We start from the raw sequence: 27,778 nt of genomic DNA on the forward strand, positions 1-27,778 counted from the left end.
GGGAGGGAGTGTGGAAGACTCTGACTCTGTCATTTCGTCTAGTCTGCCCACGGATGCACACACTCAGTGGTACACACACACATTTAAACCTTGGTAGCCTGTGGAGCGCGCAGAGAGACCAGACTGTATCGACTGGGGAAACGCTGAACTCCACCACAGGTACTGTAGAGCTTTATCTGTTGGAACCATGACGGGTTCTATTCTATTTCTTGGTTCTGTTTAGAACGACTAAACCTGTTGGAGACGCCTGATATTTTATCTCTGAGATTCCAGCGTCCATGTGCTGAAGCCCTTTTGTTAGAGGGGAGCAGGAGACGGAGAAGGAGGAGGAGGAGGAGGATGTCATAATGACGATCATTGGGTCGTGTGAATACTGGTGCTGAGACACGTCTGAGCTGACTGACTGAATTTACTGTTGGTGGAAGCCATAGCAGCTGATTGAATTTTGTGCTGGCTTTTGTCTGTGGTGCTCAAAATTTTCCTGCATTGGCTTGATAGTGCTGGCAACACCTAAAGGACTGAGGCTGTAACACATGAAGGCATTTTCTCTGGATAGTCATATTTGTCATTTAGAATTTGTTACAGAAAGGAGGATATTTGTGTCTTCATAACAAAAACCTCTGTACGATTAACAAATATAACATTTTATAACACATTATTGTGTATAGAGGAGATAAAAGCATCTGTGTAAGCGACACTGTCAATGTCCTATTTTTGTTTGGTCCTGTTACATAATTGTGCTGTATGATCCAGATCTTCATTCCCTTCATTTGCTTCTTGCTGGGAGTGTTTGTCACATTCTGCTTCAGGGCTGTAGAATGTGCAGTTTTTTTCAACCATGGCCGCTCCTCTGTCTCATGAATGCCTGACTGTCTTTTCTTTGGGAATGGGGCTGTTTCTCAGCTCAGCATCCATTAATATATTTATGAAGAGCAATGCGCTCCTGCTTTTGTTTGTAGATGAGCCACCCAGATAGAGCAAATTTATTATTACATAAAAAAGGATTTGCTTTAACCTTGTCATGTGTATCTTAGTAATTGGACTATGCTGAGGACCTGTTGTTTTTTGTTTTTTTACTATATGAACAACTGAAAGCTAAACTAGCTACCTTGACACACCTTCCTTCCTGTTGGTTGATGCAGCAAGTGACTCAGCAGATGCTGAAATTATATGGTTGGAAAATGATGTGTTGTGATTGGCCCCATTGTTAGCAATGCAGGCTAAATAGCTAGTTAGCTCCTTGAAGGCACCACCAGTTAATTTAAATGGGTGTAATCAAAAGCTGACTTAATAAAATGGTATTTCTATGCACATTATGAATAGAAATTAGCTCTGTTTGCTAATATGTACAGTAGAGTTTATACCAAGTACAGTAATACTAGAAAAGGCTGAGAATAATTCATTTTATTTCCCATAGACCAAAAGTAACAACAGTGAAGGTCAATGAAATGGTCCCAAAGAATTTAAAAAACAGTATGCTGGATGTTGTATTAAAACCAGTTCTGAAAAAACATTTTCTGGCCATCAGCACCTTACCAGAATTTTTATGTATTATCACTGTTATTACATTGTTAATACAATGTTTTAGCATTTTTGCACACAAACGTAGCTAGGAACAATTCAGTGCTTTATGCAGATGTTATTTATTCATGATATGTCATTAATTTTAAAGATGCTGAGCCTTATGGCCTATTTTGTTAACCTCCGTGAAGCCACTGTACCAACTAGGTAATGTATGGAACATTATAGCACACAGGTCTTTTCCTAAGAAATCTGTGTAATTATTTTGTTTGTTTCGTTTCATCAGTTAGTTCAGTCAGCAAAATGTATGGCTGCATTTAAAAGCCCCTTCTAAAAAAATATCTACAGTAAACGCTGACGTCTTCTGCCAACTCTTCTGTGCTTCATATGCGTCCACCTACTTGTTGTCTGCAGACTAGGATTCTATTTGTGTTTAAAGTCTGACAGAAGAAGCTGAGACTTACTACTGTAGCTTTTATTTTCATTGAGCATTTTGGTTTTATGCCAAACAATTGGACTATTTGATTTGTAGGCAGTAGCTGTTCAAATTGTGAGCAGTAGATAATGTTGGTGAAGGCAACATCAGCCATTACAAATCAATACAGGATTCACATCAAAAGATGATGGGAAAAAGAAATTTTCAACCTAAGAGACACATGGCCTGTCTTATTGTAAGCCTTCAGATTTGATAGTTCACTCTACATATATGCACTTTGAGCACCCATAAATGTGTATAAACATTATATATACACTGCATTCAAGTAAAATTGAGTCATTGAATTGTATCACCTCTTGTCATCAAATCTGAAATCCCACTTTGAGTTCTGTCATGTGTGAAGCGTGTGTTCCACACCACTGTCCAATCTTTAGTGCATAGCTTCACTTGCTGTACTACAGCAGCTGTAGTGTGAATAGCAGATGTGGATAATTATCCTGGACAAGAAAGAGCAGGAATGCGTTTGTCTATGGAACGGTTAACATGGTGTGTTCAGGAGGGATGTCGTTACAGCGATTCAGGCAACTCATTGAACAAATGTGTGCTGCCCACATGCTGGTTATTGAACACATCCACAGAGCCACAGTTGTCACTAACGGAGGATGAAACGCCAGGTGCACCAGTGGAACGATGCAATCTGGTCCCCGTTTGGTTGAGGAAGAATGCTCCTGTCACCGTCAGTGTGCTGCTGGTAACCACACACTGTCTGCCCGTCTGCTCAGCGGCCACCCACTCTGCAGCCCCGTGGGCGCTCTGTAGAACACTACCACTAGAAACGACACTTCATTTTCTGCTCGGCTTTAGACCGTCCAACTGTGTCATTTAGCCAGAGCCAAATGAAAAATACACTGTATACCTGGTGCTGGGTTTAATGCTGTTGTAACCACCGTCCTCATGTCATTTCATGTACATTTTATATTTTATCCATTACAATTTGTGGGTAAACATTTTTATTTTATTGCATTTATTTTTTGCAAGGCTTTATTATTAAACACCAGCATATTTGAGTAAACATAGTTACGGTTCCACTCTTTATATTTAGTTAGACAAAGTTTTTATCTTTCTCTTGTGCAGGATTTGTGGTCCTAGTGGCAGTGAAGACGACTTCCATCCAACACGTTTGTACTTTTAAACAATTGCCCCCCCCTTTTCCTCCGCATACATCTTTGTTATAAACTAATATGAGACTATTAAACAGTGACTCAGCACAAACCTGACCCCCAAAGTGCGCTACCCTTTCACACAGGTTGGTGCACAGACACGTGTGTCTATGGACATCTCTCTAAAACGTCTTTTCTCCTAGTTAGATTCTTGCTGGTATGTATATAATAATACAATATACAAGACCATCGGTCCAAAGTGAGGTTGTGTCAGGTTTGTCAACAGTGACTTAGCAGACGCATCGCTCCAGTGTGTGTGTGCACTGCAACAGGAGCCCAGAGACAGAACAGGTGGAGTGATGTGATGTGTGGGAATGACTGCCAGGACAAATCGCTCACAACGACCATCTCTGCTTTGCTTGAATGGAAGAGGCTCCTCCAGGATTCACATCCACTTATTTTGATAACACCAGCGACATCAAGTCCATGGGAGGGAAACAGGCTGGCAGATGTGAGGACACGAGCTGATGGGACTGGGAAATGCAGGATTACTAATTGTTATTGTTCTTGCTAATGTATCATAGCATTTACATATTTTTCTGCTGGTTATATTGATTCCTGCAGATGTGACTAGTTGAAATCTATTTAGTTAGACATGTCTGGATGTGACCTGATATTTTCAAATCCCTGAAGTTTAGATCCACTTGTGTAGTGAATATCGGCCCAGAGACAACATGATAGTAAAAATACACTCAACCCAACATGACTTTAGTATGTGCAGACGGCAGGTCTGCACATACTTCCTGGTCTGTCGAGCATAGAGGTACATTAAACATGGCATCTCTAGTCCACATCTCTATGACTCTACTACTACTTCCTATTTCTACTTGCTGGGTACATCTCTCTCCTCTTTCCGTGCTCTGTGTTGCTTCTGCCTTTTCCTTGCCTGTTTCTCTGCCTCTGTCTTTGAGCTGTCCTAGTTTCCAGCTATTGATTTGTTAAACACAGATTAGATCAGATGCTTCCACTCACCGTGGCTTATTTCCAAGCTAATGGGAAGTTTCTCTCTGAGATTCTCCATTGTTCATGAATCTATTTAAAGTGCTCCATTGACATTGGACAGTTGGAACCATCTTCCCGTCCCACAAAGGTAACAAGCAAAGAGTGTCGGACTCTTGGACAAACCTACTGCAGCACCTGAATGTAACACACTGAAATCTACTATACTGTATATCTGCATATAAGTCTAGACTATATGAATGTTACTGCTTGAGAGTCACAATTTTTTCCAAACATTTTTTTTGCTTTAGATTCACAAAAACAAATAGATGCGACAAGAATGATGTTGAGGTGCAAAACAATAATCCACCCATAAGAAATAAATGCTGAGTGATGAAGTGATGAAGGTTATTTAGGATCATGGTAGATGTGACTTGTACAGAGGATCACAGTTATAATCAATGGCAGTAAACATTGGTACAATAGACCTTATATGAACTTGTAGAACAAAGAAGGCATCCGAAGCCAGAGAGACTAACGTAGATTTGATTTCATATGAAGGTCCAGAGAAAGAAATAGGCTTGTAAAGCTGACAGTCAAAGTAATGACACATAGTATAGTTTTGACAAGATGATCAGATAAAATGATGGGAAAACAAATGTGAATGTAGAAAAAGGTGAACCAGACCCAGTGGGATTAAGCTGAGTTGTCATAGCAACACCGTCTGGGCAGAACCACAAAGGAAAAAATGGAAGAGGGGGACATGAGAGAAGAGGTACTGTTCTCCTCCAACTGCTGTAAGAGCACAATGTTTTCCTCATGAGCTTGACGCAAATCCAGTGTGAGGATTCATTAGTGAAAGAGGGGACAGAGCAAATAAGGCCTGTGAATAACTCCTCACCCACTGGTAGCTTGGCTGCTCGTCACACTTTGAAGTCAGGTCCTTCGCTGTGGAGAGTGGACACGATGGCCACATGCCTCGCTGTTCAGCTCTGAGGCTCCACCACCAGCGCTCTTCACTGGCTCCTACGTCCTCATCACGCCAAAATACTCATCCGATGGTAGAGATCAGTGTTGGCCGGGGCTTCAGCTGGTCCAGGCAGATGGCTGCTCACCTTGAGCCTGGATCTGCTGGACAAACTGGGCGTTTAAAAGCTTGCTTCAGGATCTGCGTTGGCTTTTATAGTTGTATTTTTCAATTTGTCTGCTGAGTCTTAATCTATCCAAAGCTAGGATACGTTAAAATAAACATTTATAATTACTGATCGCCCCACTGTTGTCCTGCATATAGAAATGTTTTTATTCAGGTTATTATATAAATCTAGGTGAAACCAGAACAAAGTTTACATACGTCAGTGATGCTTCTCCTGAGAGGATGTGGTCTCTACTGACACCAAAACCAAATGAATAATGATTTGACTGTTTTTTCCTTTCACATCAAACATCAAAAACATTCAGAAGACTCTCAAGACACATTGAAATATGCGGGAAAGGGCTTTGATACGGTTCCTTTAAAGGTGTAAATGTAAATTTGGGGGCTCGTGATCAATCATACACAGACTTTTGCTGTGGGAGTTTGCTGCTTTATATGTGGTGGTCATTGATTCTATTTCTTGGTACTTTGTCAGATTTAATCTTTCAAACATTATTTTTCTCTCACTTTGTTCTTGGTCTGTACTGGAATCCCCCTGAGTCAAACTAAGCCTTCAGCCTTCGCCTGAAGTACAAGAGTGGTCGGCCTGTTGAATCTGCCCTGTGGGGAGTCGAAAGCTGAAAAGTGCCGTTTCATTCTCGCTGAATAGCAGCAAACATTTCAAACCTCTATTTGACAAAGACCTCAGACACTGAGCCCTGAAGTGAACTAGTGAATTCACAGGGAACGGTCAGTATTTCAGTAAAAAAGACCTCCTCATTGTGGGTTTTTTGGCGTCTAGGGCGGAACACAGGCCACCATTTCACAGCTCTTTGTCCTCAGCCCATGACCTACAGTATGAAGTAAACACAATAGAAGCCAGGGCTTATGGGTATTGTAGTATTTTTTTCTTCTGCAAAGAAAAAGACAAAACATGTATCCAAAATTCTAAATAATTAAAAATATTAATTGACAACAGCATCAAAAAGCATACAGCGTATATGAAATACTATGTAGGGAAGTAATGCTGTAGCTAAGTATACAGCAGAGAGCAGTGTCACAGCGAAACAGCAGAGATGTCGTAAAATGATAAGAGAGGCAAAGAGAGGCGGTCTCCTCGTATTAATACTGCTCCTGGCTTTGTTCCAGAAGCTTCAGAGGTCACATTCACCCATTTAATAAACTGACCACGATCGAAGTGAGGAAGCAAAGACAGACGTGGAGGAAGGAGGAAATAAGGAGAAGCTCGGTTTCAGTGAAAAACTGACAGGACATATTCTACGATGTTTCAGTAGAAATTACCAGTATCACGAGGAAAAACTGACAGATGTGTAGCAAGGGAGACATCTCACAACACAGTATATTATACTGAACATAATGAATTGGTTCAATTCAAATTTGTCTGTCGCAGCACTCACAACACAAATCTGACACACCCATATAGATGTACTGAAGCTAAGCGCCACTGTTTGCCTGAAAGCAATGCAAGATCACAGTCAGCAGGTTCTAGGTATTATTTAGAATAATTCTAAACCTGCATACTACATTAAAACAAAGCCTCAGGGCAACATCTGATGGCTTATTCTTACAGTATGTGCTGATTGAAAAGTTTAACAAAGGGCTGCATCAAGCCATTCTTACTGCACCAAAATTATCTGACATACAGTAGGACTTGTACCCACAACCCCTGGTTTAGGGGGCCAGTGCCTTATCTATTGAGCCACCAGAGCTTCACACTTGATGCTGTGTTTTTCACCCCAAGCTGCCTTTACATAATTCATGATTTGTTTTGACTTTACAACTGTAAGGAGGGCGAGTCGGTGCATTTTTCTCTTGTACTGTAAATAGTGCTTATGACACTCAAGGGTCACACACAGAAGAACACACTTCATCGGCTGCTGGTAGCAACTTTAAATGGCATCTGGGCTTTGTCTCTTTAAGGGTGTTGGATAAAAACACAGCTTATGCTGGGCGGCTGCCAGAGAGAGGAGAGACAGCAGCAGAGGGCAAATGAGGTTAGGGTTGGAGAACAGTGAGGGACGAGACAGAAAGGAGGAGATACAGAGGTGTTGTTGTGTTCTACTGCAGGTCCTTGTAAGGGTGAGTTACTTCTAAACAACATGCCATGGAATCTTTATGTGCCTTAGATACTTGTCGGCAATTGCCTTTTCCTAATGAAGGTTAATGGAATTTTTAAACAATTACTTTTAAATAAGTCAGCATTGTGTTGCTGTGTGCGATCCACAGATACTGAAGAAAACAAATATCTTAAAATGAACTTGATGTTGATTATTGTTTACTAAAGTAGTAGCGAATCAGGACTTTGTGATAAAGGAATAGAAGACACAAATCAGTGAACGTGGAGGGTCAGACTACCGATCTGAATCCTATTGTTGGGGCCATTTCCTGCCTGTTGTACGAGGCACCATGCATTTTAAAGCTTTTTTATGTGCATTTTGCCTGTAGCTGTTGCATTTTGGATCGTTATTGTGTCAAGTTTTTGAAACCGAGACTGAGCTGAATCAGAAAATGCAGTCAAAGGATAAGCTTTAGTAACAAATAACAGGATACACAAAGGTTAAAAAGAGTAGAAAGCCAAGCCGGGAACCCTGTGGCACTCCATCAGAGAACAACAGAGGTTGCAGACAAGTTAAACATTAAGTAGGAGCAGCACTACTAGACCAGAGATGGAGAGAAGCTGCCTTTCTAAACCTTAATACACAAGTTTTGTGTTTTGATCATTGTGTTACTTCTCATATAATTAGTTGGTCTTACTTTTAATATAATGCCAATGATTCCTCAACAGATATCAAATCATATTTTTTTCATTTGCATTTTTTATTTAACAGTATCTGGAAAGGGTGCCTGAGTTTTCTAACTAATCAAGCTCTGTTCCCTTAGATAGGTATAACTCTGACCTGAACTGACCTGATTCATGGCCGCCTGTTAGCACTTCCAGACAGGATGATCAGTTGGGGAGTTGACGGTTGAAATCTAGATACTGTTTTTGCCAGTGTTACCCATCACCACTATGTTGTTGCCCGGGGGGGGGGTTACAATTCAGGCAAGGGTCCAACAAGAACACATCTTTGTTTGGATTCTGTCCAGGCTGCTCCATCTGTACCTGGTTAGTTTGTTTCCCAGCATTAGCTATTACTGCATGTTGAAGAAGATAATTGTGTTTTACTAACCTGCACAAGGAAACCAAACTTTGTTAAATTAAAAGTTATCCCTGTTCATCCTCTCCTTACTTGGAAATCATTAATCTACTAATTAGAGCTAATCACACTTTACTAAACCTAAATCTGACAGTGGACATGGCAGCAAATGCCAGAATGTTAACATATTGGAGCCTCCTGACAATTCAACTTGTGGTGCTTTTTGAAAGTGGAAACTAAATTAATCATAAACTATATTACAATAATCTGTGTGCTCAGATCAAATGTACTGATATGATGATCTCATTAGCATTTCTCTCACTGAAATAGCAGCACAATTACACTACTTTACATCACTTCATCCTCATAGACTAATGAGGGTAAATGTGAGAGGTTTAATGTCCAGTGTTTCAATTTATTTCTTAAAAAGCATTGTCACAGTAGCATTGTTTTTTATACTACATAGGTACTATATGTACCATACATATACTACTACATATACTACTATTTAAAAACTAGCCATAAGACAATTATTAGTGTTCAGCTAAGAGTAAAATTAGAAAACGTTGTTAGTGTGTTTATTCTGTTCTGAACTGCACATGTGTTTACACTAATAAGTCATTTGGTGAAGCAATGTTAGACATTAAACTGTTGAACCAGTCAGTTCCTCACCTGTCAGCTGCTCAGATTACTCCAGTTCAATACAACCCTCACTTCAACTGGGAGCCTCTAATGTCTTTGTGTGTTTGTGATAAGTCCAGGACTGATGTATCTCATATCACAAGAACAAAACACGAGCCATCATTATGAATCACAATGGGAGTAAATTGCTAATGCAAGCACAGATGAATAATGTATTTTAAGCATAACAAACAAACGTGTGTGTGTGTGTGTGTGTGTGTGTGTGTGTGTGTGTGTGCGTGTGTGTGTGTGCGTGTGTGTGTGTGTGTGTGCGTGTGTGTGTGTGCGTGTGCGTGTGTGCGTGTGCGTGGGTGTGTGTGCGTGGGTGCGGTGATTGCAGGTTGTTGTAAAGGATGGCAGGGATGAAGGAGCAGCAAGTCACAGAAGAGAAACCTCTGCTGCCAGAGCCAAGAGGCGTGGACTCCGACATGGTGAGTCTGATTTGCTGGATTAATTTCTGAAGAATTGCTAAAGGTTAGCAGTATCTCAAAAGCATAAAAGATGAAAATAAAGAGAAGAAGAGAAAGTAAATTAAGCTTTACATGAGCTGAAAGTACAGTATGCAGAAAATATAGTTGAATGTAAAATTAAGGAGAGTTAAAAGTATCTAATTGATGTAATCAAATGATATCTAAGACTTCTTCAAATGAACTAAATAGCAATTGGGTTTTGTTAATTAAATTGAATCAATTTGAAGAAGCTGGTTATTTGACAGGTGTGTGCTTTTATTTTCAAATGATGAGCTGATAGGAACATGATGTCATGATGTCCAGGTAACATGCACAAATTTCAGTATTCACTTCGGCTATTTGATATGGTAATACTTTCCTCTTGAAAGGACACGGAGGTTGTAGAAGAAGGTCATTACCAACACAGCCCTTCTGTTGTCATGGCAACTGTTAGCAAAGAGCGGAGAACCTCAGTTAGACTCCTGCTAAACAGGTGTGTTCCAGCAAGACCAAAATTCAAATGACCAAAACAAGACTTTACTACGTGAAAGGCAGGACATTAATCAGCACCTAGTGTGAATTTCATGTTTGTGGACCGAGGACCGTGGTCACACCACTGAGTTAGAAATGTGTCTCCTTTTGCTTCTCTTTAAAACAGAGACAGAAAATGACATTATGGGGGAGGTTTGTCTGACATTACTATTCAAACATTTATCAAACTGAATGGAGGATTTATAGTTTAATGTGTGGAGACAAATGTTTGCTTACATATGCTGAAGTAATTAAAACTGGAAGAGGACGATGAGGTTTGAATGTGTCACCATTCATTGCAATAGGAAAATTGCTGAAAGGAGCTAAATATTACAAAACACATGCCCGATATGAAAAAGTTGAACAGAACCGCCCCAGAATGCTGTGATAGGAACTCTAGATGGGATGGACGGCTTATTGTTACATAATGTAGAAATGAATGAACGTCACCTCTTGATAAAATGCTCATTTAAGAGAGAAAGTGATGAAGAAAGTCATGAAGGCTAATTATAAAGCAACATGTTGTGCTTGATTTAACAGTCGAGGTCCTCTTTGAAAAAGTGTAGACGATGGAGATGTGCCCCACAAAAACTACTGTAGATGAAAACGCAATTAGAGCCATTTCTGGAGTGACAACATGGTGAAGTGAGCAGATGTGGAGTATTGTGAGCTGCGTGAGTGGAAGGTAGCAGCTGGCTACAGATGCTGGCGTGAGCCCGCGTGGCTCCGCTGTGAAGGACTCACCGAGCTCTGGGCCTTGGGTTCTGCCTCCTCCTGTCTCAGCTCATTTAGAGTCTCTACCTCTAATGTCAGCGTATTCCCACGATGAGTAAGTGACCTTTAGGAGAACGAACCGGCTAAATACTGCCTGTCACAAAACACAGCAACTCGTGCTGGAACAAAGCTGCTTTCGGTTTAGATGGACACAATAAAGATGAACCAACGCGTGGAGTCCAATAAAATGCCACCGCTGATGTTTTGAAGTATTGTACTTCTTCTTTCCACAGCTACAGTGAATCGTCTGTTACCCCCTAACTCCATCTTTGAGGCACAGTACATAATAAAGGATTTTATTCTGCTGGACGAGTTTTGTCACCAATCGTGGAATGAGGAAATAAAGAAGATCGAGAGAATCGACGATTCCTATTGTGCAAAAAATTGATATTGTTGTGTGTCTCTGTGTTGTGTGTAGACAGAATCTCTCGTTGTTATTTTCCCGATTTAGAATCCCCCCTGTTGTGATGGAGCTACATAATCCCTCGCCTGGCTAATCAACTCTGTAGCCTCCTTAACATGTTTCACCACAGCCACGGGTCCTGTCTACATGAACCTCTTGCTCAAAACCCAGTTGTCTCAGGGACCATTATACAGAAACCCAAAAAATGTAACTGACTTTCTCTGGTTATCAGCTAAATATAGAATTAAATAAACCTTTTTACGTTTCTGATGGTGACATTCTCCAACTACAGCAGATTCAGACCCAATGCTTCTCTATGGTTCATGGTCCTACAGCCCTTTGCATTACTGCTACTATCAAGATTATCAAGGTTATGGTTAGTTGTACACTGCCTGTAGGTGTGAATGGTCATGGTCTGGGTGTGTCTGTGATGGACGGGCGAGCCCTAGCTGGGAGGGGCTCCAGCTCCAGGTGTCCAGCCTCCAACGGCAACAGTTCAAGCCTATTCCTCGGCGTGTGTGAATTCTCGCTGTTGCTGCAATGTGTGCCCTGGTTTTGTACCCCGTAACCGCCTGATTGTGCTTGTTGTTTCACAACACAGCAGGACAAAGGAGAGGAGGCATCGGGGGGGCTGCCCTGCCCTGCCAGTCCCGTGCCCCCCAAGCAACCCCCTCCCCCCAGCCGCTCCACTCACCGCTGGCATGCCATCGCACGCCACTGGCTCCGCCAGACCCGCTGTCGGACCAGTGGGGTCCTCTCGGTAACTAGAACCAAGCAGAAACATCCGACCTCCAGCACACTGAACCCAGCACACGCCTGAAAACGCATTTCAGAGCATACAGAGACTAAATCCACAGTGAAGCTTTCTGTAAACCTGTCGGTTACTGAAGCGAGGACCCCGCTGGTTCCTGTAGTTGTAGAGTAAGTACAATATGTGCAGGCTGTTGTTCCACCCCTCCAGTGATGGTAAGTCTGCATAGGTTGGATTCAGTTTCAGTTCAATCCAGGTCAGTTTTATTAATATAAATCCAGTTCACTGGTGTCAAACTGCATTCCTCCAGGGCCAGTGTCCTGCCGGCATCACCTTCACTTGTCAGTTGGCTTTTTCCAGCTGCTGGTTGGCTGAACACACCTGATCAATGTACAGTAATGAGTAGTGACTGGGGCAGGGAGAGATGGAGAACCAGCAGGACACTGGCCCTGCAGGACCTTAAGACCTGACCCACAACCTTGTAATTGAGTCCAGATCCCCATGGTTAAATGTGTATTGATGCACATTAATAGGCAATATTTAAAAAAGCAAACTGCTCCACTGTCACAGCAAAGTGTACAGGTATTCGTAGGTACAAAGAGCAAAACATCATGGAAATGCTCATTAACAAATTCACCATATATAGAAAATAATTCTTTGGATTTATTTTTGTTTTCTAATAACTATTATGGTTGATTTACATTAAATAAAGGACACATAATATAAAATTGAAACTGACTGATTGCTAAGCAAGTAGCATTAAAATAGCAGCATTAGGCAGCCATCCGTCTCCTACTAAAAATAGACATAGAAAAGAGCAGAGGAGCTGGTTAGAGCATGATCCTACCCACAGGAGAACCCTCCATTATACCTGACACTGCCTCTGCTGAGCTTTACATGCTTCTATTAAGACCTTTTGTTTGACATCTTCATTCATACATCCTCTGGGATCACATTTAATTAACTTTGTCCTCTCATCCTCCTGGACCCATAGTACTAATGTTTTAGCAAAGACTTTGCTCAAGAAAAGTCAATTCTATTCTACAATCACATGTGAAGTATAGCAACTAGGTCCACTATACTGTATCACTCATTAACGGGAACCAAGCACTATAATGTTTAACCCAATCGTCAGTACTGAGCTTGACTGGCACTTTTTCTAGCACCAACATAAAACATTAGAGTTGTCCAGTTGTTTTTGTATGTTTTAGTCATATTAGCCTGTTTAGCTGAACCCGTCCCAAACCTAAACGTTATTCTGTCCAGACCTGACCCAGCCTTCTGGTTCTCCTGGGTTGGGTTCAGGTATCAGCCCCTGGTGCCAACACAGCCACTCACTAAACAGAGCTTGCTGATAAAGTCCTCCGTGAAGTCCTTGCATCATCCTTTGTTGTGGTCGTGGATCCCTTCACCATCACTAAGGCATTTCATCTGTCACCACCACAGCCCTCTCTCCCTTCTCACCGAGCTCCTGCACGTGCTCCTCGTGCAGCGTGAGGGGTGGGGTGAGGTTGGAGGGATAAGAACGAGGAGATCGCCACCTGCTGGTCTGACCACTACGTGTCGCCGCAAACATTTTCACTGTGAAAATGTGTAAAGGAGACAGTTGCATTGAACCACAGGCCCTGAAGTTGCCCTTTGAGCTGCACCTTTTGGATTTCCACCCATCAAACACCTGGGCTCTTACTGGTGATGACACGGTAGCTCACAGGAATAGTTATTTCGAGTGGTTACCTGTGGGGCAGCTTCAGGTCCTGTTGGTCACAGTGAAGTCTTTCTCTGTCCTTTTGTGTCCTTGATTTGACCTAACTGTTGTTCATGACCTCTTAATTTCAACACCGCTCCTCTTTCTGGACTCTGTATAGTGTGTGTACTGTAACATCTCCATCTCTAAATCTCTGAATCTTTTCTTTCAGACGTCTCCTCAGAGAGTGTGGAGTCACAAACTAACCTGTGCATGTTTAAATGTGGGAACCATGTGTCTGACACGCTGAGTGGTGCCTAACCTCATGTGCATGTCTTTTGTTATTATGGTCCAGGTGTTGCCTTCAGGCTAAATCAAAGCAACAGAGCAGAACTATGTCCATGAATGTGATTTAATGTTGTTTTGTTTCCATGGTGCTATGAGATATGACATATTACAGGTTAACAAGCTCTTACAGTTGAAATGCTATTATGCATGTTTTCTATCTACTCATCTGTGTGCATTGAGCCGCGAATGGGAAAGTTTTGTTTCCATTCATCTCTCTTTAATGGAGAGTCAAGACCATATTCTGAAAAAAGCGTGCACCTCCTCTTTAAGGCTGCCAAGTAATTAGTCTAACATCAAATTTTCAAATAAGGGGCCATATCTATTTGAGAGTGAAGGAGTCACACTGGCTCTTACTCAGTGGCCACATGACCAAAATGCTATTTTTACGCCCTGGTCATGCTGCACGCCTCCTCTCGTCTTGTAAATTTCACATGTAAATGACTGGAGGTGACTTGCTTTGAGCGAATCTGGACGCTGCTCTCTCCCTTTCATCCTGTATTCAATCAACATCTTTCCTCACTTTTTATAACCACGTGTGCACTCTAGTGAATGCAAGATTCACAGTAGAGTAACTAGTGCATGTGGCACAAATAACAGACCTGTTGAAGTATTACAAGGCTGCATATACAGTTTCTAGAAGGCGCTCCACCTATTTCCCCAGCAGGATTAGTTAAACTGGCCAGTGAGGGGAAAATGCTCCCTTCAGTGGCTCAGGAGGAAGTTTCCCAACGTTTGTCTAAATACTTACAATAACACGGACCAGGACGCAACCCATTGTAGGGATGTTACGTGTAGGGCGGTTATGCAAGGCATGTCAACGCGGGACTTCATCAAGCTGAAAATCAGGTGTCCATCCCAAACTAGGCCGTGTTACGTCACACTCAGAGACCAGAGACGCAGGCAGGCAAGCAGTAAAATGCAAATGTGCATGTGCAGAATCCACCGAAGTTGGAAGAACTGTAGAAGAGCCCCTCGTGGTGCTGACCACACAGTAGCACTCTTTGCACACAGTATCATAGCCCAACAAACAGCCATTAGAGAGTGAACACGCAGACCTGTTTACAAGCAGTGGGTCGTACGTTGGTAATACCCATAATACCCTGAGTCACTACAATACATTTAACAATATATTTAATATATTTAACTGGAAACACGACAATTAAGGAAATAAGACATAACTAATCGAGAAGCGAAAACCAGACAGCAGCGTGAGAGCAGCTAAGCAGATGAGCAACAACAACACTTCATGAACTACTACTTACTATAAATACCTGTGAATAAAGTCTAACTAGTAAAACTGAACAGAATCCGCGGTGCTGAAGGCGTCTTCTGTAGGTGGAGCAGCCTTCAGCTCAGCAATGGATGAAGATGCATTTCTATTCATTTCCTATTCTTGGTCCCATTTTAACTTTGTTACTCCTGTCTCCTACCTCTGCTCGTCTTTTTCTGCAGGAAAGCTGTGAACAGCTGATGCCAGCAGGCGATTGGAAGGTAGGACGTGTGAGTCTGTACAGATGCTGTGCAGCTTGGGTTGTGTGCACATGCAGTCTGTCTCTCTCTCGCTCCCTTCTTTGTGTCACCTTGTCTCGTCAACACATTCCTTCTTTTGTGTTCACACCATCTATCAGCCTTAGGTCTTTGTTTCTCATTTCTCTGTGTTTGTTCACTTGATTAAACAGTGACACCTGCTACAGTCAGTAGACCATAAAATACAGCACAGTGAGAAGCATTGTCTCATCAGGGACATTGATGAAATGCGACAGCAATGGACTTTTCTCATTTTTTTCTCATTCATAAACCAGTCCCCAGGTTTCAATCCATACTGTATTTGTGTCTGATCAATAAGTCTGCACTATTCCTGTTCCAGTGCATCCTTTATAAATGGGTGGAGCCTGAACAAAAACACTTCCAGCTATTTGATCTGTTCGGCTGTACATGTGTACTGGGTCGGTACTTTGGGTAATGACGTCTCACCAGAACACAAGATGCTTTTGTGTCCTGTGCAGCAGCTTAGCAAGCAGTGTGTAGTACATGGAGACAGAGAGACAGACACCCACACGCAATAATAATAACTAAACACATGATGTTATTAGCAGCGACATCAATGAGAATGCTAATAGTAGCAGACTACAAGGTGAAAATACAGCACATACCAACAGGTCCAAGCCTGATCAGGTACAGCAAACACCACAGTTATGTTAGTGGACCGTTGCCCATCATCAACGTCACACATGCGTTCCTGCTTGTGTGGATGCACAAACGGAAGAAGCCAGAAGCCAGAGGGCAACTTTGGCATAACTGACAACATATGTTACCATTGTTTATGCAAGAGCACACAAACACAGTGCCACACTATAAACAAAATACGTCTACAGCAAACGTCATTTTCAGTAAATGAAGCTATATCAAAATAATATTAGCCTTTGTAACTTTTAACATTAGCCTTGTCAATCACCTGTTCATAACAATGGAGTCACACACTCCTGCTAGAAAATGCAACAGTATTTATATATAATGCAACTGTTCATTTTTAATTATATATCCAATAACAACAACCAATAGTCTTGTTTATTGCAATGGCAACTAAATGGCTGCTGGCAGGTAAATAAAGGATGGATGCAGTTGAAGCCAGAGGGACAGTGAAGGGTCGGTTCAGCCAGTGTTGCGTCATCACACTGACACAGTCTGAGGTGATGCTGTCAGCATCACACTCGCTTGGATGCCATCACAGTCATTTGCTTCGGAATTCTCTAAAGTTAAGTTTGAAATATCTATTGGAAATATATTATTAAAAAAACAATTTAACTTTTTTTTACACTATTTTCATATCGTATGGAGCTGCTGAATATCAAACACTCCCACATGCTTTCAACTGGGACGCAGTTCTTTGTGGTTATTTATAGCATTTTGTTACCAGTCTACTACTTTGTTCCCAGATATGTGTGTCTAAATTATGAAGGCTTGTTGTTTACTGTGACGTGTGTGATGTGGACATGCCTTTAGTTGTGGCTGATGGATGACTCTTGAGTGCAGAGCTTTCTGATCTGGGGTCAGACTTACCTGTACAGTAGAGGTGGTCTGCTATTTGTCATCCACAGTGTTTGTTTCATTAGTTCTATTTAAAGCAGTAAATCACAGTTATAAATGAATACCACACTCACTGAGGAAATCACAGACAGGGAAGCGGAACGCAGTTGAGAGGAGAGCATCAGTGGTGCTGATGCGAGAGAAGGAAACAATGTGTTGCCTACATGATAAAAACTGACAAGAACGTTGACCAATCCTGCACAGAGGCGTTAATCATGTGAGCCAATCATCTCAAGCCTTCAGCATCGCATAGTCTCTCTGCCTATAGTGTGCGAGATAAGGAGACGGAGGAAACTAGTGGGAGGAGGGCAGCAGCGGAGCGGTTTAAGAGCCTGGGTGGGAGTAGTGGTGAACACACTGAGACACTGCAGCACTGAATAAGCAGCTCTGCAGTCTGCTGCCAGTCCCCTCCAGGACCCAGTCTTTGCAGTCTTTCCGTCTGTGTCCTCGTCTGTTCGCTTGGCTGGTCCACAGCTACTGCGTAAACATGCCTGAGTGCTGGGACGGGGTGAGTAGCTTCAGCAAGGTGTCGCGTGTTGGCCCCTTTTTATTGCTGTTTTACTCATGCTGTGATTGTGTCGCTGTGTTTCATCCTGTTTGTTTGGATACTCACTGAAACCACAGGATGAATAATGGCTCCTTCTTTGTTTTTGACCCACTGACACACTTGTTTTAGCTAATGCAGATGCTGTTCAATGCTGTGTTCAATGATGATGTGCTTTAATTCTCATGAAGATGCTCTGATGAAACCTGAAGGTCATCAAGAACATCTCATATTTACTAGAACCCAGTTACTGATACACACAATCCCCACGTGCAGTAACTGGGTTTGTTAGTGCTGATGGTGGATTACACTGATGTGGAAACAAATCAGAGATAATCTGACGGGATTATCTCAGAACTGCTACAATTTAGTCTGTTGGGTTCATCATTAACCAGCATTTGCTTTTGTGAGTTTTTCATATTACACTTTGTTGGTATTATATTACAAACAAGCAGCTTCTGAGAGAGCCTGCATGTGGTCAGCTGATCTGTGTTCAGTTCGAAGTGACACATACACTAGAATGCAGCTCACAGCCCACATGGAGCATAACATGCTGCACTGCCTGTGCCTCTGTGTGCCCACACTCTGCAGCCGAAAATAAAACTACCTCCATTTTGAGTTTAGCTCTGACCAACAAGTGATTACAAAATGTGGGTCGCAGCAAGAAATGGTTGACTGACGAACCTTTGCAGAACAGGAAGTAAAGAAAAAACTGTGCATCTTATACGGTTGTTTGAGCAGAGATCTGATTTAAACGACTCCAGACTGGTCTGGAGTGTTTTGTTTCTTACTGCATGACTTTGAGTCATGTACCTTGTTGTGCTCTGTGCTTCACAGGAACATGATGTTGAGACCCCTTATGGGATGCTGCATGTGGTGATCCGTGGGGCACCCAAGGGGAACAAACCAGCGATCCTCACCTACCACGATGTGGGGCTGAACCGTGAGTACCCTCCAAACAGGCTGCGTGCCATTAGGAGTGCTGCTTGGTGTCCACGTCCCACACACACAGACACAACTGTGTCACAACTGCACAGTACATTGTGTTAAAATGAGCATCAGACCGAGACTTCTCCTAGGCTCATGTTCAGCTCTATGCTAAGTCTGATAACTATGAGTAGCATGTGCAAGTCAGTTAAGTTCTACACTGTAGGTAGGGATGAATTTACATCATACATATTACAATTACATACAATTACAATCATAATTACATGAAAGATACAGAGAAATGCAGAGCTTATAAAAACAGGGTAAAATAATGGACGCTAGAAGATCAGAGACGTACGATCAATAATGCAAAAATAGAAAAGGGGAGGAGATGAAGCACATGTGAGGGTGAGGATGAGAGGCATTTATGAAATGTAGGTCAGAAAAACATCCCTCTTCTGCAGTGGGAGGCAGGGCGGGGCTCCTGGACGGGATGCAGGGAGGTGCGAAGCCGATCCGCACGGACCGGACCGGCTCCGTCTCTGTCTGCCCTGCTGCAGAAAATAAACAGGAGAAAAAAGGACGTGCACACAGACAGATAGCGGGAGAGGCTCAAACAGACAGGGGAGTGAACGCAGATGGAGAAAGTAGGTCATGGAGTCAGTGGGAGTGCAGCGAGTGAGGAGGGCTGATGACTCAGCGTGTCCTGCAGGGAAGAGGGACAGCTTCTCACCTGCGTCCTCACGTCCCGTCGGCACCAGCCACACATTCACCTGACGCCACCCCAGACCCCACCGTTCGCCTCCGACCCAGTTATGATGCTAATCGGTCCTTTTATTGAACACTGCTTGTTCAGAGCTGGGAGAGAAAACAACGTTTGCTGCATGGTTTCAGAGTCTGACACACGGGCAGAAAGTAGGACAGCGGCAGAGCCAGTGAGAGGAGGGCAAACAAAGAGCTGGCATCTTTTATAGATGAGCTACATACAGTATATATGGACGTTTAACATCAGAGCTGTAAACCATCAGAGAAATCCTCAGTGAGGACTAAACCTGTTTCTGTCCTTCTGTAATCGTTGATAGTGAGACTGTAACTAACAGTACACCCGTAACAGTGCTGGTTATTGACTCTAGCTGATGTTAAGCTAATTGATTTAAATGCCACAAAAATGTATGCATTTTTGAATATTTTACCTACTGTACCTACTGTAAAACAATGCATCAAATATTATTGTTTTTATACTATTATAATAATTACAATAATACGTAGTTGTTTTTCTTTGGGCCACACAAAATAGCTACATGAAACATAGCATCTAGAGTTTGAACCAGGCTTTGAACCTTTTAAACAGTGAATCTGAAAATGGCTCATTAAGCCAGTTATTGGTCCTGTGTTTATGGTAATTTAAAAAAGATATTTTTAAAAATTAATTGCAATACAGGTAGTATTGCAGTAGTAGAAGTATGTTAGCTGAAGAGTTTATTTAACATCCAATATTAGACTTTTATCAATTCCTGCGTATAAGATAAATCATATCTTATTGATCCCCATGGAGAAATTCTTTTCAATGCATTTGACCCATACAGTACATACACAAGAAATAGCAGCCAGTAATCACACATGGGGTGCTTGGGGAGCTGTGTGAAGTATTTTGCTCAAGGACACACCTGGTGGGATGAACTGGGCTAGACCAGCAACCTCGTGTTTCCCAGACCAACACGCTACCCACTGAGCCAACTGGTAAATAAACATTACACCATGTTGAGTTTGCAGTCATAAATGTGGCGAATTAGAAAATCGTCTTTTACAGAAACATTTGAATGAAAAGCAGAAAGTGAGGCTTCTTCCTCTGAGCCTTGTCCTGGCTGCACGATGTCAGTGGGTCCAGATGGTTCAACCCTCCCAGCGGGGATATGTAACGATCACACTCCTCTGCTCTCGTCTCTCTCTGTCCTCTCACTCTTTGCTGCCTCTGCCGTTACAGACAAGCTGTGCTTCAACACGTTCTTCAGCAATGAAGATATGCAGGAGATCACCAAGCACTTTGTCGTGTGCCACGTCGATGCCCCTGGACAGCAGACTGCAGCTGCAGCGCTGCCTCAGGGGTACGGAAATACCAATGCAGAATATTGTAATATCTGCTAAATGTTAATTATCTGCTAGCCAGCATATGGATCATAAATAATCCCATGCTGCTGCAGTCAATATTACGTAATAATAATTGGAGTCGGCTCATTTCTCCCGACAGGTTCCAGTACCCCACCATGGATCAGCTGGCTGGAATGCTGCCCACCGTGGTGCAGCACTTTGGGTTGGTGCCCGTTCCATCATTTGAATAACTATCATCTGCAAGAATCTCAAACATATGATGCAAATCTTTTTGAATTTAATGATCAAATCAATTACAGAGTGCCATGCATCATATCTTACATATCTGCATGTTGTGTATGTGTATGTTGCACTGGTGTAGTATTTTTTAAATAACAATGAGGATCCTTTTCAGATTCAAGAGCATCATCGGGATCGGCGTTGGCGCTGGAGCTTACATTTTGGCCAAGTTTGCTGTGAGTTTCCTACTCCGTGTTGTGCCCTACTCAGGTTCCCTGACAACAGCCCATAATTATCATGTACGGCATGCATCATGCTGTTTGTTACCTTCAGCTCATGTTCCCGGACCTAGTAGAGGGCTTGGTTCTGCTCAACATAGACCCCAATGGCAAAGGATGGATTGACTGGGCTGCCACCAAGGTGCTCGTCCTGCACGTTACCTTTTGACTGAGTTCATGAATCCAGACCTATTTTATTCACTCTAACAATGTCCCTATCTGGTTCCCCAGCTGTCAGGTCTGACCAGCACTCTGCCAGATACTGTGCTGCCACATCTTTTCAGTCAGGTACGCTCACAGTCTAGAAATGAACTTCCAGGTACTTCCTGGAAACATTCTGTTTCAAACGACATTTTTGGCTCAGCTAAATTACGAGTGTTTGTGTTTGTGTGTGTTCAGATGGAGCTGATGAACAACACAGAGCTGGTGCAGAGCTACCGGCAACAGATCAACAACACCATCAACCAGTTTAACCTGCAGCTCTTCTGGAACATGTACAACAGGTGGGGAAACACAAACACACAGACATAAATGTGCAACCATGTTACATTGTCCTTTTTATTTCTCCTTTTGTTCAGTCGGCGGGATCTGGAGATGAACCGTGGTGGATCTGTGCTCAACGCCAAGACCCTGAAGTAAGTCCACAACGTTCTCAGAATCACAGGAAGAGTGTGCTCCTCACTCAGCTTCCTTTTCTTGAGTGAAAGCAACACCTCCATTTATTCAGTACATTCAGAAGCAATGCTCTTCTTCGTCCTGTAGGTGTCCTGTGATGCTGGTGGTAGGAGACAACGCCCCTGCTGAGGAGGGAGTGGTCAGTTCCTAATCTGAACTTGTCTCCTTGTCTTTCCCTCAGACACAACTCGTTTCATCATTGTGATCTTGTTTCTAAGACATAGTCTGTCTGATGTGAGATTCCATCCTCCTTGCTCTTTTCACTAATGTCTGCTGTTCAGTGTGTGTGTGGTGTCCAGTGGCCAGATGGCCCTGCTCTGTCTCTGGGGTTTCCTAGCATGATGTGCCCTAGACTATGCTTCTGTGTCACTTACTGCGACGCAAATTTAAATCAAATCACTCAGCCATATTATTATGCAACAGAAAGAAAGAAAGAAAGAAAGAAAGAAAGAAAGAAAGAAAGAAAGAAAGAAAGAAAGAAAGAAAGAAAAGAAAGAGAAAGAAAGAACAGAACAGAAGAAAGAAAGAAAGAAAGAAAGAAAGAAAGAAAGAAAGAAAGAAAGAAAGAAAGGAAGGTACGAAGGAAGGAAGGAAGGAAGGAAGGAAGGAAGGAAGGAAGGAAGGAAGGAAGGAAGGAAGGAAGGAAGGAAGGAAGGACAGATGAAAGAAAGTTGTTTTTAATTTGTTGCAACAGATGGAGGTCTTGTTAATATTTCATAGATATTGATGTGGCCAGTTCAGGCTGCTGTGTTTGCTCCAATTACTGTGATGAACAGTAAAACATGAGACATTCACATCATTTTGCATGTGTTATGGAATTATTATCTAACAGTGAATTTACATGAAGAAAGCCTCAAGATGATTCGAGTCCTTAGATGCACACAACGATGTGCATTTCAGAGTCAGTGATGTAGCATTTTGTCTTTTCAGGTCTAATATGTCAGAGCAGGAAATGTAACTCTGATATTCTGTAATCTGTGGGAGGGATTAAATACTAAACACAGCAGCAGACAGCAGTGTGTGTGTGTGTGTGTGTTCACTGCGGCTGTATTCCCAGCCTTCTGGAGTGACTCATCTCTGCAGCAGACTGCAGTAACTAGGTCACTCACATAAGCAATAAGCAGTGTCCAATATATTATTCATAAAATATGTTGATTACACATAATATCCTGCTCCTTTTATTTACTAGTTCTTAATGCAGCTCAGTTTTAGTTTAACTTGCTGTTTTTGTTTCTAAGGTTGACTGCAACTCCAAACTGGACCCCACCAACACCACCTTCCTAAAGGTATCGGTCCTTTTCCCACCTACAGCTGCTGTATTACATGTTTATTCAGATAAATAGCTAACTAACAGTTGAATGAAAAGGAAACTGAAGAATATTCATTGGCAGTTTGGCTGATTGCCTCTCTCCTGTCCTGTAGATGGCTGACTCTGGTGGACTCCCCCAGCTCACACAGGTAACAGCCTAACTAGTCAATGCATGGGCATTTGTTCAAGTAAAAAAATCCAGGTAAACCATTAAAATGCTTACAATTTTTCTAAGTGTCATAAAATCTTTGATATATCATTTCTCAGCCTGGAAAGTTGACCGAAGCCTTCAAGTATTTCCTGCAGGGAATGGGCTACAGTGAGTATTCATGAAAATCAGACTGTGTTTGTGTCGTTGACACTTTGCCTTTGACACAGTATTGCAGTTGTCTGTGTGTATATGAAGTATTTGCTGCAGAGGGACGTGTGTTTTGTTAATTTTGCCCTCTGTCTTCCTTGCCCTGTTCTCTCAGTCGCTTATGTGAAGGATCGGAGGTTAAGTGGAGGGCCAGGTACTTCCTCCTCCCTGTTGTCCTGTTAGCTCTTATTGCTGCCCTCTTCTATGACATGGCATTTTGAAATTTATGTTCATTTGATTTTGTTATGAATCCAGACTTTTGGGCTCTTCCAAGTTTGTTTTTTTTTTCTTTTTTAGGACATTAAACCCCATCTTTTTTTTTATCTAGACAAATTTTTCCTCATGTGGAAAAATATACTTTCCCTCCTTCCATTCCTTTACCATTGCATCTCTATTAGTGCACTTTGCATGGTCTTCTAGCTTTGACTTGTAGCTTTATAAAAATATAACTAGCAACATCAGAATAATAGTGTTTTACATTTTATAATTACCGATACAGCTCTGATTTATCTTCCGCGTTCTGTGGCCTATTGGTACATGTTGTTTGACCATTAGTAAATATTAGTTTTCCCTCCGGCCCGTTGGTGGCGCTGTGGCTTTTTTCTGTGCTAATGTTCTGTGGTTTGTTTCTGTTCTGGTGTGTCTTGTTGCTGTTCTAGTTGCTGTGTGTCGTCTCTGGTCCTTGTGTTTTACCTGTTTGCTGCAGTTCCTCAACTTCTAGCTTGTCTTGTTTCCCACGGTTTGTAAGTTTGTTAGTCTGCGTTTTCACAGCTTGATTTGTTTGTTTCATTTTAACATATGTGCTTTTTAATTAAAGGCATTTTGTTTTTTCTAATGGTCAAACAAATAATTGAATATGTACCCAGAGGCCATGATAAAACTCAATGCTGCCATGTTCCTTTTGTTTTGTTGTAAAAATAAATTTAGTCCATGATTATCAGAACTTCAAAGGATTAGCTTTCAAAATAAGAGCTAGATAACTCATGTATGTAGCTCAAACTGATGCATGGTTCTGACGGTGTCACTCTGCGTAGACACAATCTCAGTCATTCAAGCCAAGCAGCTGGTTTCTCCTGCCATACTAATAGGAGGATAAGTTTATTGCAATAGCATGTACTCCCCACATTTTCCCAGAATTAAGTAACCTTGGTGTTTCAGATACTCTGTTATCATTTAGTGTTTCTTTCATTCCCCCCCGTTCTCCATCTCTCCCCTCTCCTCCCTCTCAGTGCCTTCCGCCAGCATGACTCGACTGGCCCGCTCCAGGACGGCGTCCCTCACCAGCGCGGGCTCCGTGGAGGGGTCCCGCTCCCGGGCCTGCACGCACTCCGACAGCACCGAGGGCGTGGGCACCGTCACCCAGACTATGGAGGTGTCTTGCTGAAGAGTCCCTGAAAGAGGGAGGAGGGGGTAGGGGGAAGAAGAGAGAGACAGGAAGGGGTGCCGGCAAAGAAACAAGGGGTAATGAAGTGTGAGCAAGAAAATGTGATCCAAGAGTAGGAAGGAAGGTCTATAAATAAGGTGGAGACAGGTCTCTTCGTCCTAAACTATCTCCCCGTATCCCTGTGCTTGCCATTCTCTCCCATCTACTGTAAATATCACATGCATTACTACTTAAAAGCCCTAACCCTGTTTCAGCACCATCTCCCTCCCTTTGCACTTAAAGATGTAGGAAACATTTTTGTTCTTGATGTGTCTTGACGTGTGTCCCACCGTCCCCCATCCACAGAGCATTAAAGAGGTGTAAGCGTGAGCTGTGGAAAAGAAAAGAGATCTGACGAGGGAGGCGCGTAAAAAACAAAGGCATCTGTGTTTGTACGCAATGCTTTGTGTGTGTGTGTGTGTGTGTGTGTGTGTGTGTGTGTGTGTGTGTTTGAATGAAGTGGCAGTAACTCTCTCTGTGTTTGAACGTGAGTGGTTAGTCGCAGGTGGGAGTCAGACAACAAAACACAGCCTAGTATAGTTTATATATATATGTATATGTGTGTAACTAGTACTTAGAACTTCTCTACCACTAGGTAGTGGATTCATATAAAAACATATTTCATTGCAATCAGGAGTATGTTAGTCTATTATAGCTCACAGAAGCATTGTCCATTTTTATTGCCTTGATCAGGACAGCGTGTACATGATGTGGCCAAAGTTGAAATAATGTGGATTTATGTGTGAACTGAGCACGACTTCCAGGTAGCTTCATCAGCCGGAGAACAGTATGCTGGAGTGAGTAGATGTTAAACTCTTCAACTTCAACAGGGGTCAGAGTTCTCTTTTCTCCCACTGATGAAGCTGCTGGCTGGACAGTGACATTTTTGGACTGATGACCTAATATGATTGAGATCTGGGCGTTGAAGTTCACGTTTTTTCCCTTGTGCCACATTAGTTCAGTTCATCCTAAATGTCTAAGACAATTCATTACATGGACGTGTGTGTGCGTGTGAATGGGAATAACCGTGTCTGAGCAATGTGTAGTTGTGGTTCACTGTGTTGTGTAACATGACAATCAAACTGACCCAAGCCAAACTGGACAGAGGCCGGACCAGGCTGCCTTCGAGGTCACAGTCACAGAACCCACATGTGCATGAATATGTCAGAGCTGTCTCCACAAGCCCTCATGCGCCATAAAAATGAAAACACCTACATTTACACTTACCTAGATCCATACCTTTATATCCAGTGTAGCCATCAATTCACCACCTGACTAGAATGAGTTGTGTGGTGTTGTCTGTCATTTTGCACCACCAGACATTTTTTAATGCCTTCATATACCGCTGTGTCCTGTCAAATAGGGCATTCCTTCCTACCACGGAGGTGTGCACCTCCCTGAGGCGGCCTGTGAGGGACGGGGCTTTTTTGGAGCCACCTGGGCTCCGAGCGCAGAATGTAGGGCGACCCCCAGCCACCTTAGAACAAACCCCTCCTCCCTTTAAAAACACACACGGTGCCCCGGCCCTCACAGGCAGACCCAGGTGCACCCCAAAGGGCTATCAGCTGAAGGCCATTTGTGTCAGTTGTGTTTCTGGGCACTAGGAGGGTAACAGGTGACAGAAATATAGAGAATAAACATCTCTATACAAAAATACCCAAACACAGAGAGGGATACTGACATAATAACAGCTGGATGGAAGAATGGTAAGTGTGTGTGTGTGTGTGTGTGTGTGTGTGTGTGTGTGTGTGTACTTGCTGATGCTGAAGATGTAGTGAAATGGTTTAAAATGTTGTTTTGATGCTGATGTAGAGATTTGGAGAGAACGCTGACCAGTTTTTTCTCAGAGCAGCGTCCAGAAACGTTATTCCACTGAAGTTTGCATGTGGCCGAATCTGTCTTTGACCATATGTCAGTGTTTGCTACTGTAGCTGTTTTTGGTTTCCTTCTACTCTACGTCTACCCAGATTACCTGGGGGGTCCTGAATGTAACGCATCCCTTATGAAGTGCTGTTCAGCCTCGTCCTCCCACAGGCCCACTTCTGTTCCAGGATGATAAATTCTGATTTAGTTTCCTGCTCCTCTACCAAGTCTATCAGTATTGAAGTTCAGTATGTATTTCTGAAAATACACAACCCGTTAGCACTAGATCTGTTTGTATAGTCCTCGCTTCTTTTTCAGAGAGCAGGTTTCCCCGCCTCAATGCTCCAACTCTAATGTATTGTGAAGAAAACGTTGATGTGTTTTTCTTCCTCTTTGGTTGAAATTTCTCTTTTTTAGGAAACAGACTATAATCCATCTTGATATGACGATGTTAGTTCATGTACTACTGCTATTCTTCTTCTACCATTATAATTGATTTGTACCGAGCAATAAATTCTTTTCTCTCTCGTCTAAATAGATTCATAGTGGGAATCTTCCCTTTGAGCTTGTTTCCGTTAATGGTAGAAAGACTCACCTGCTCTGTTGTCATTCAGATGTGTCCTGTAAAGTTTACCTATATTATATATAAATACATAAATGAATTACGCTGTTCCTGTCCGTGTACTGTTCAAGTAACAACAGAAAAATAAAGACTTTGTCAGAATGTGATGAGTCTTGTGTCTGATGTTTTTTTTATCTTGTGTTACAGCCTGAACAGGTCAAAGTCTGTTGACCTGTCCACAAATCTTTAGGCCAGTAAATAGAGACAGGCAAACAACCACTGAAATTTGAGTCAGAATTCATGAATTCTTTTTGATCATGCTTGGCTTGATCAAACCGGCTAATTTCTACTTCCATTAATGCATACAGGACTGTGTTGTAATGGTGCCACTGAAGCA

At 42.4% G+C, this 27,778-nt stretch overlaps 1 protein-coding gene across 7 annotated transcripts; it reads left to right on the top strand.

Annotated features, from left to right (window-relative positions):
• Positions 1-27,548, top strand: ndrg4 (NDRG family member 4). Of its 7 annotated transcripts, none has more exons than XM_029152798.3 (18): positions 1-159; positions 9,428-9,518; positions 11,846-12,004; positions 15,480-15,518; positions 18,496-18,601; positions 20,570-20,690; positions 20,834-20,896; positions 21,089-21,149; positions 21,247-21,333; positions 21,423-21,479; positions 21,591-21,694; positions 21,770-21,826; positions 21,954-22,005; positions 23,105-23,152; positions 23,289-23,324; positions 23,443-23,494; positions 23,649-23,687; positions 24,763-27,548. In XM_029152798.3, the coding sequence occupies exons 2-18, from the start codon at positions 9,441-9,443 to the stop codon at positions 24,915-24,917; spliced, it is 1,314 nt and encodes a 437-aa protein (XP_029008631.1). In that variant the 5' UTR covers positions 1-159; positions 9,428-9,440; the 3' UTR covers positions 24,918-27,548. The 7 variants fall into 7 exon arrangements, with proteins under 7 accessions (XP_029008631.1, XP_029008633.1, XP_029008634.1 ...); XM_029152799.3 differs by lacking the exon at positions 1-159 and adding an exon at positions 7,324-7,348; XM_029152800.3 differs by lacking the exon at positions 23,649-23,687.
• The last annotated feature ends 230 nt before the right edge of the window (positions 27,549-27,778 follow it).

Source organism: Betta splendens, chromosome 6 (genome assembly GCF_900634795.4).
Source record: "Betta splendens chromosome 6, fBetSpl5.4, whole genome shotgun sequence".
NCBI classification, from domain to species: domain Eukaryota; kingdom Metazoa; phylum Chordata; class Actinopteri; order Anabantiformes; family Osphronemidae; genus Betta; species Betta splendens.

Excerpts from the sequence above, each read along its gene's own strand:
- ndrg4 (XM_029152798.3), top strand. The coding sequence starts at position 9,441 with ATGGCAGGGATGAAGGAGCAGCAAGTCACAGAAGAGAAACCTCTGCTG. Across the intron at positions 21,827-21,953 it reads CTCAACGCCAAGACCCTGAA|GTGTCCTGTGATGCTGGTGG; the intron begins GTAAGTCCACAA and ends TTCGTCCTGTAG. Across the intron at positions 23,688-24,762 it reads GAGGTTAAGTGGAGGGCCAG|TGCCTTCCGCCAGCATGACT; the intron begins GTACTTCCTCCT and ends CCTCCCTCTCAG.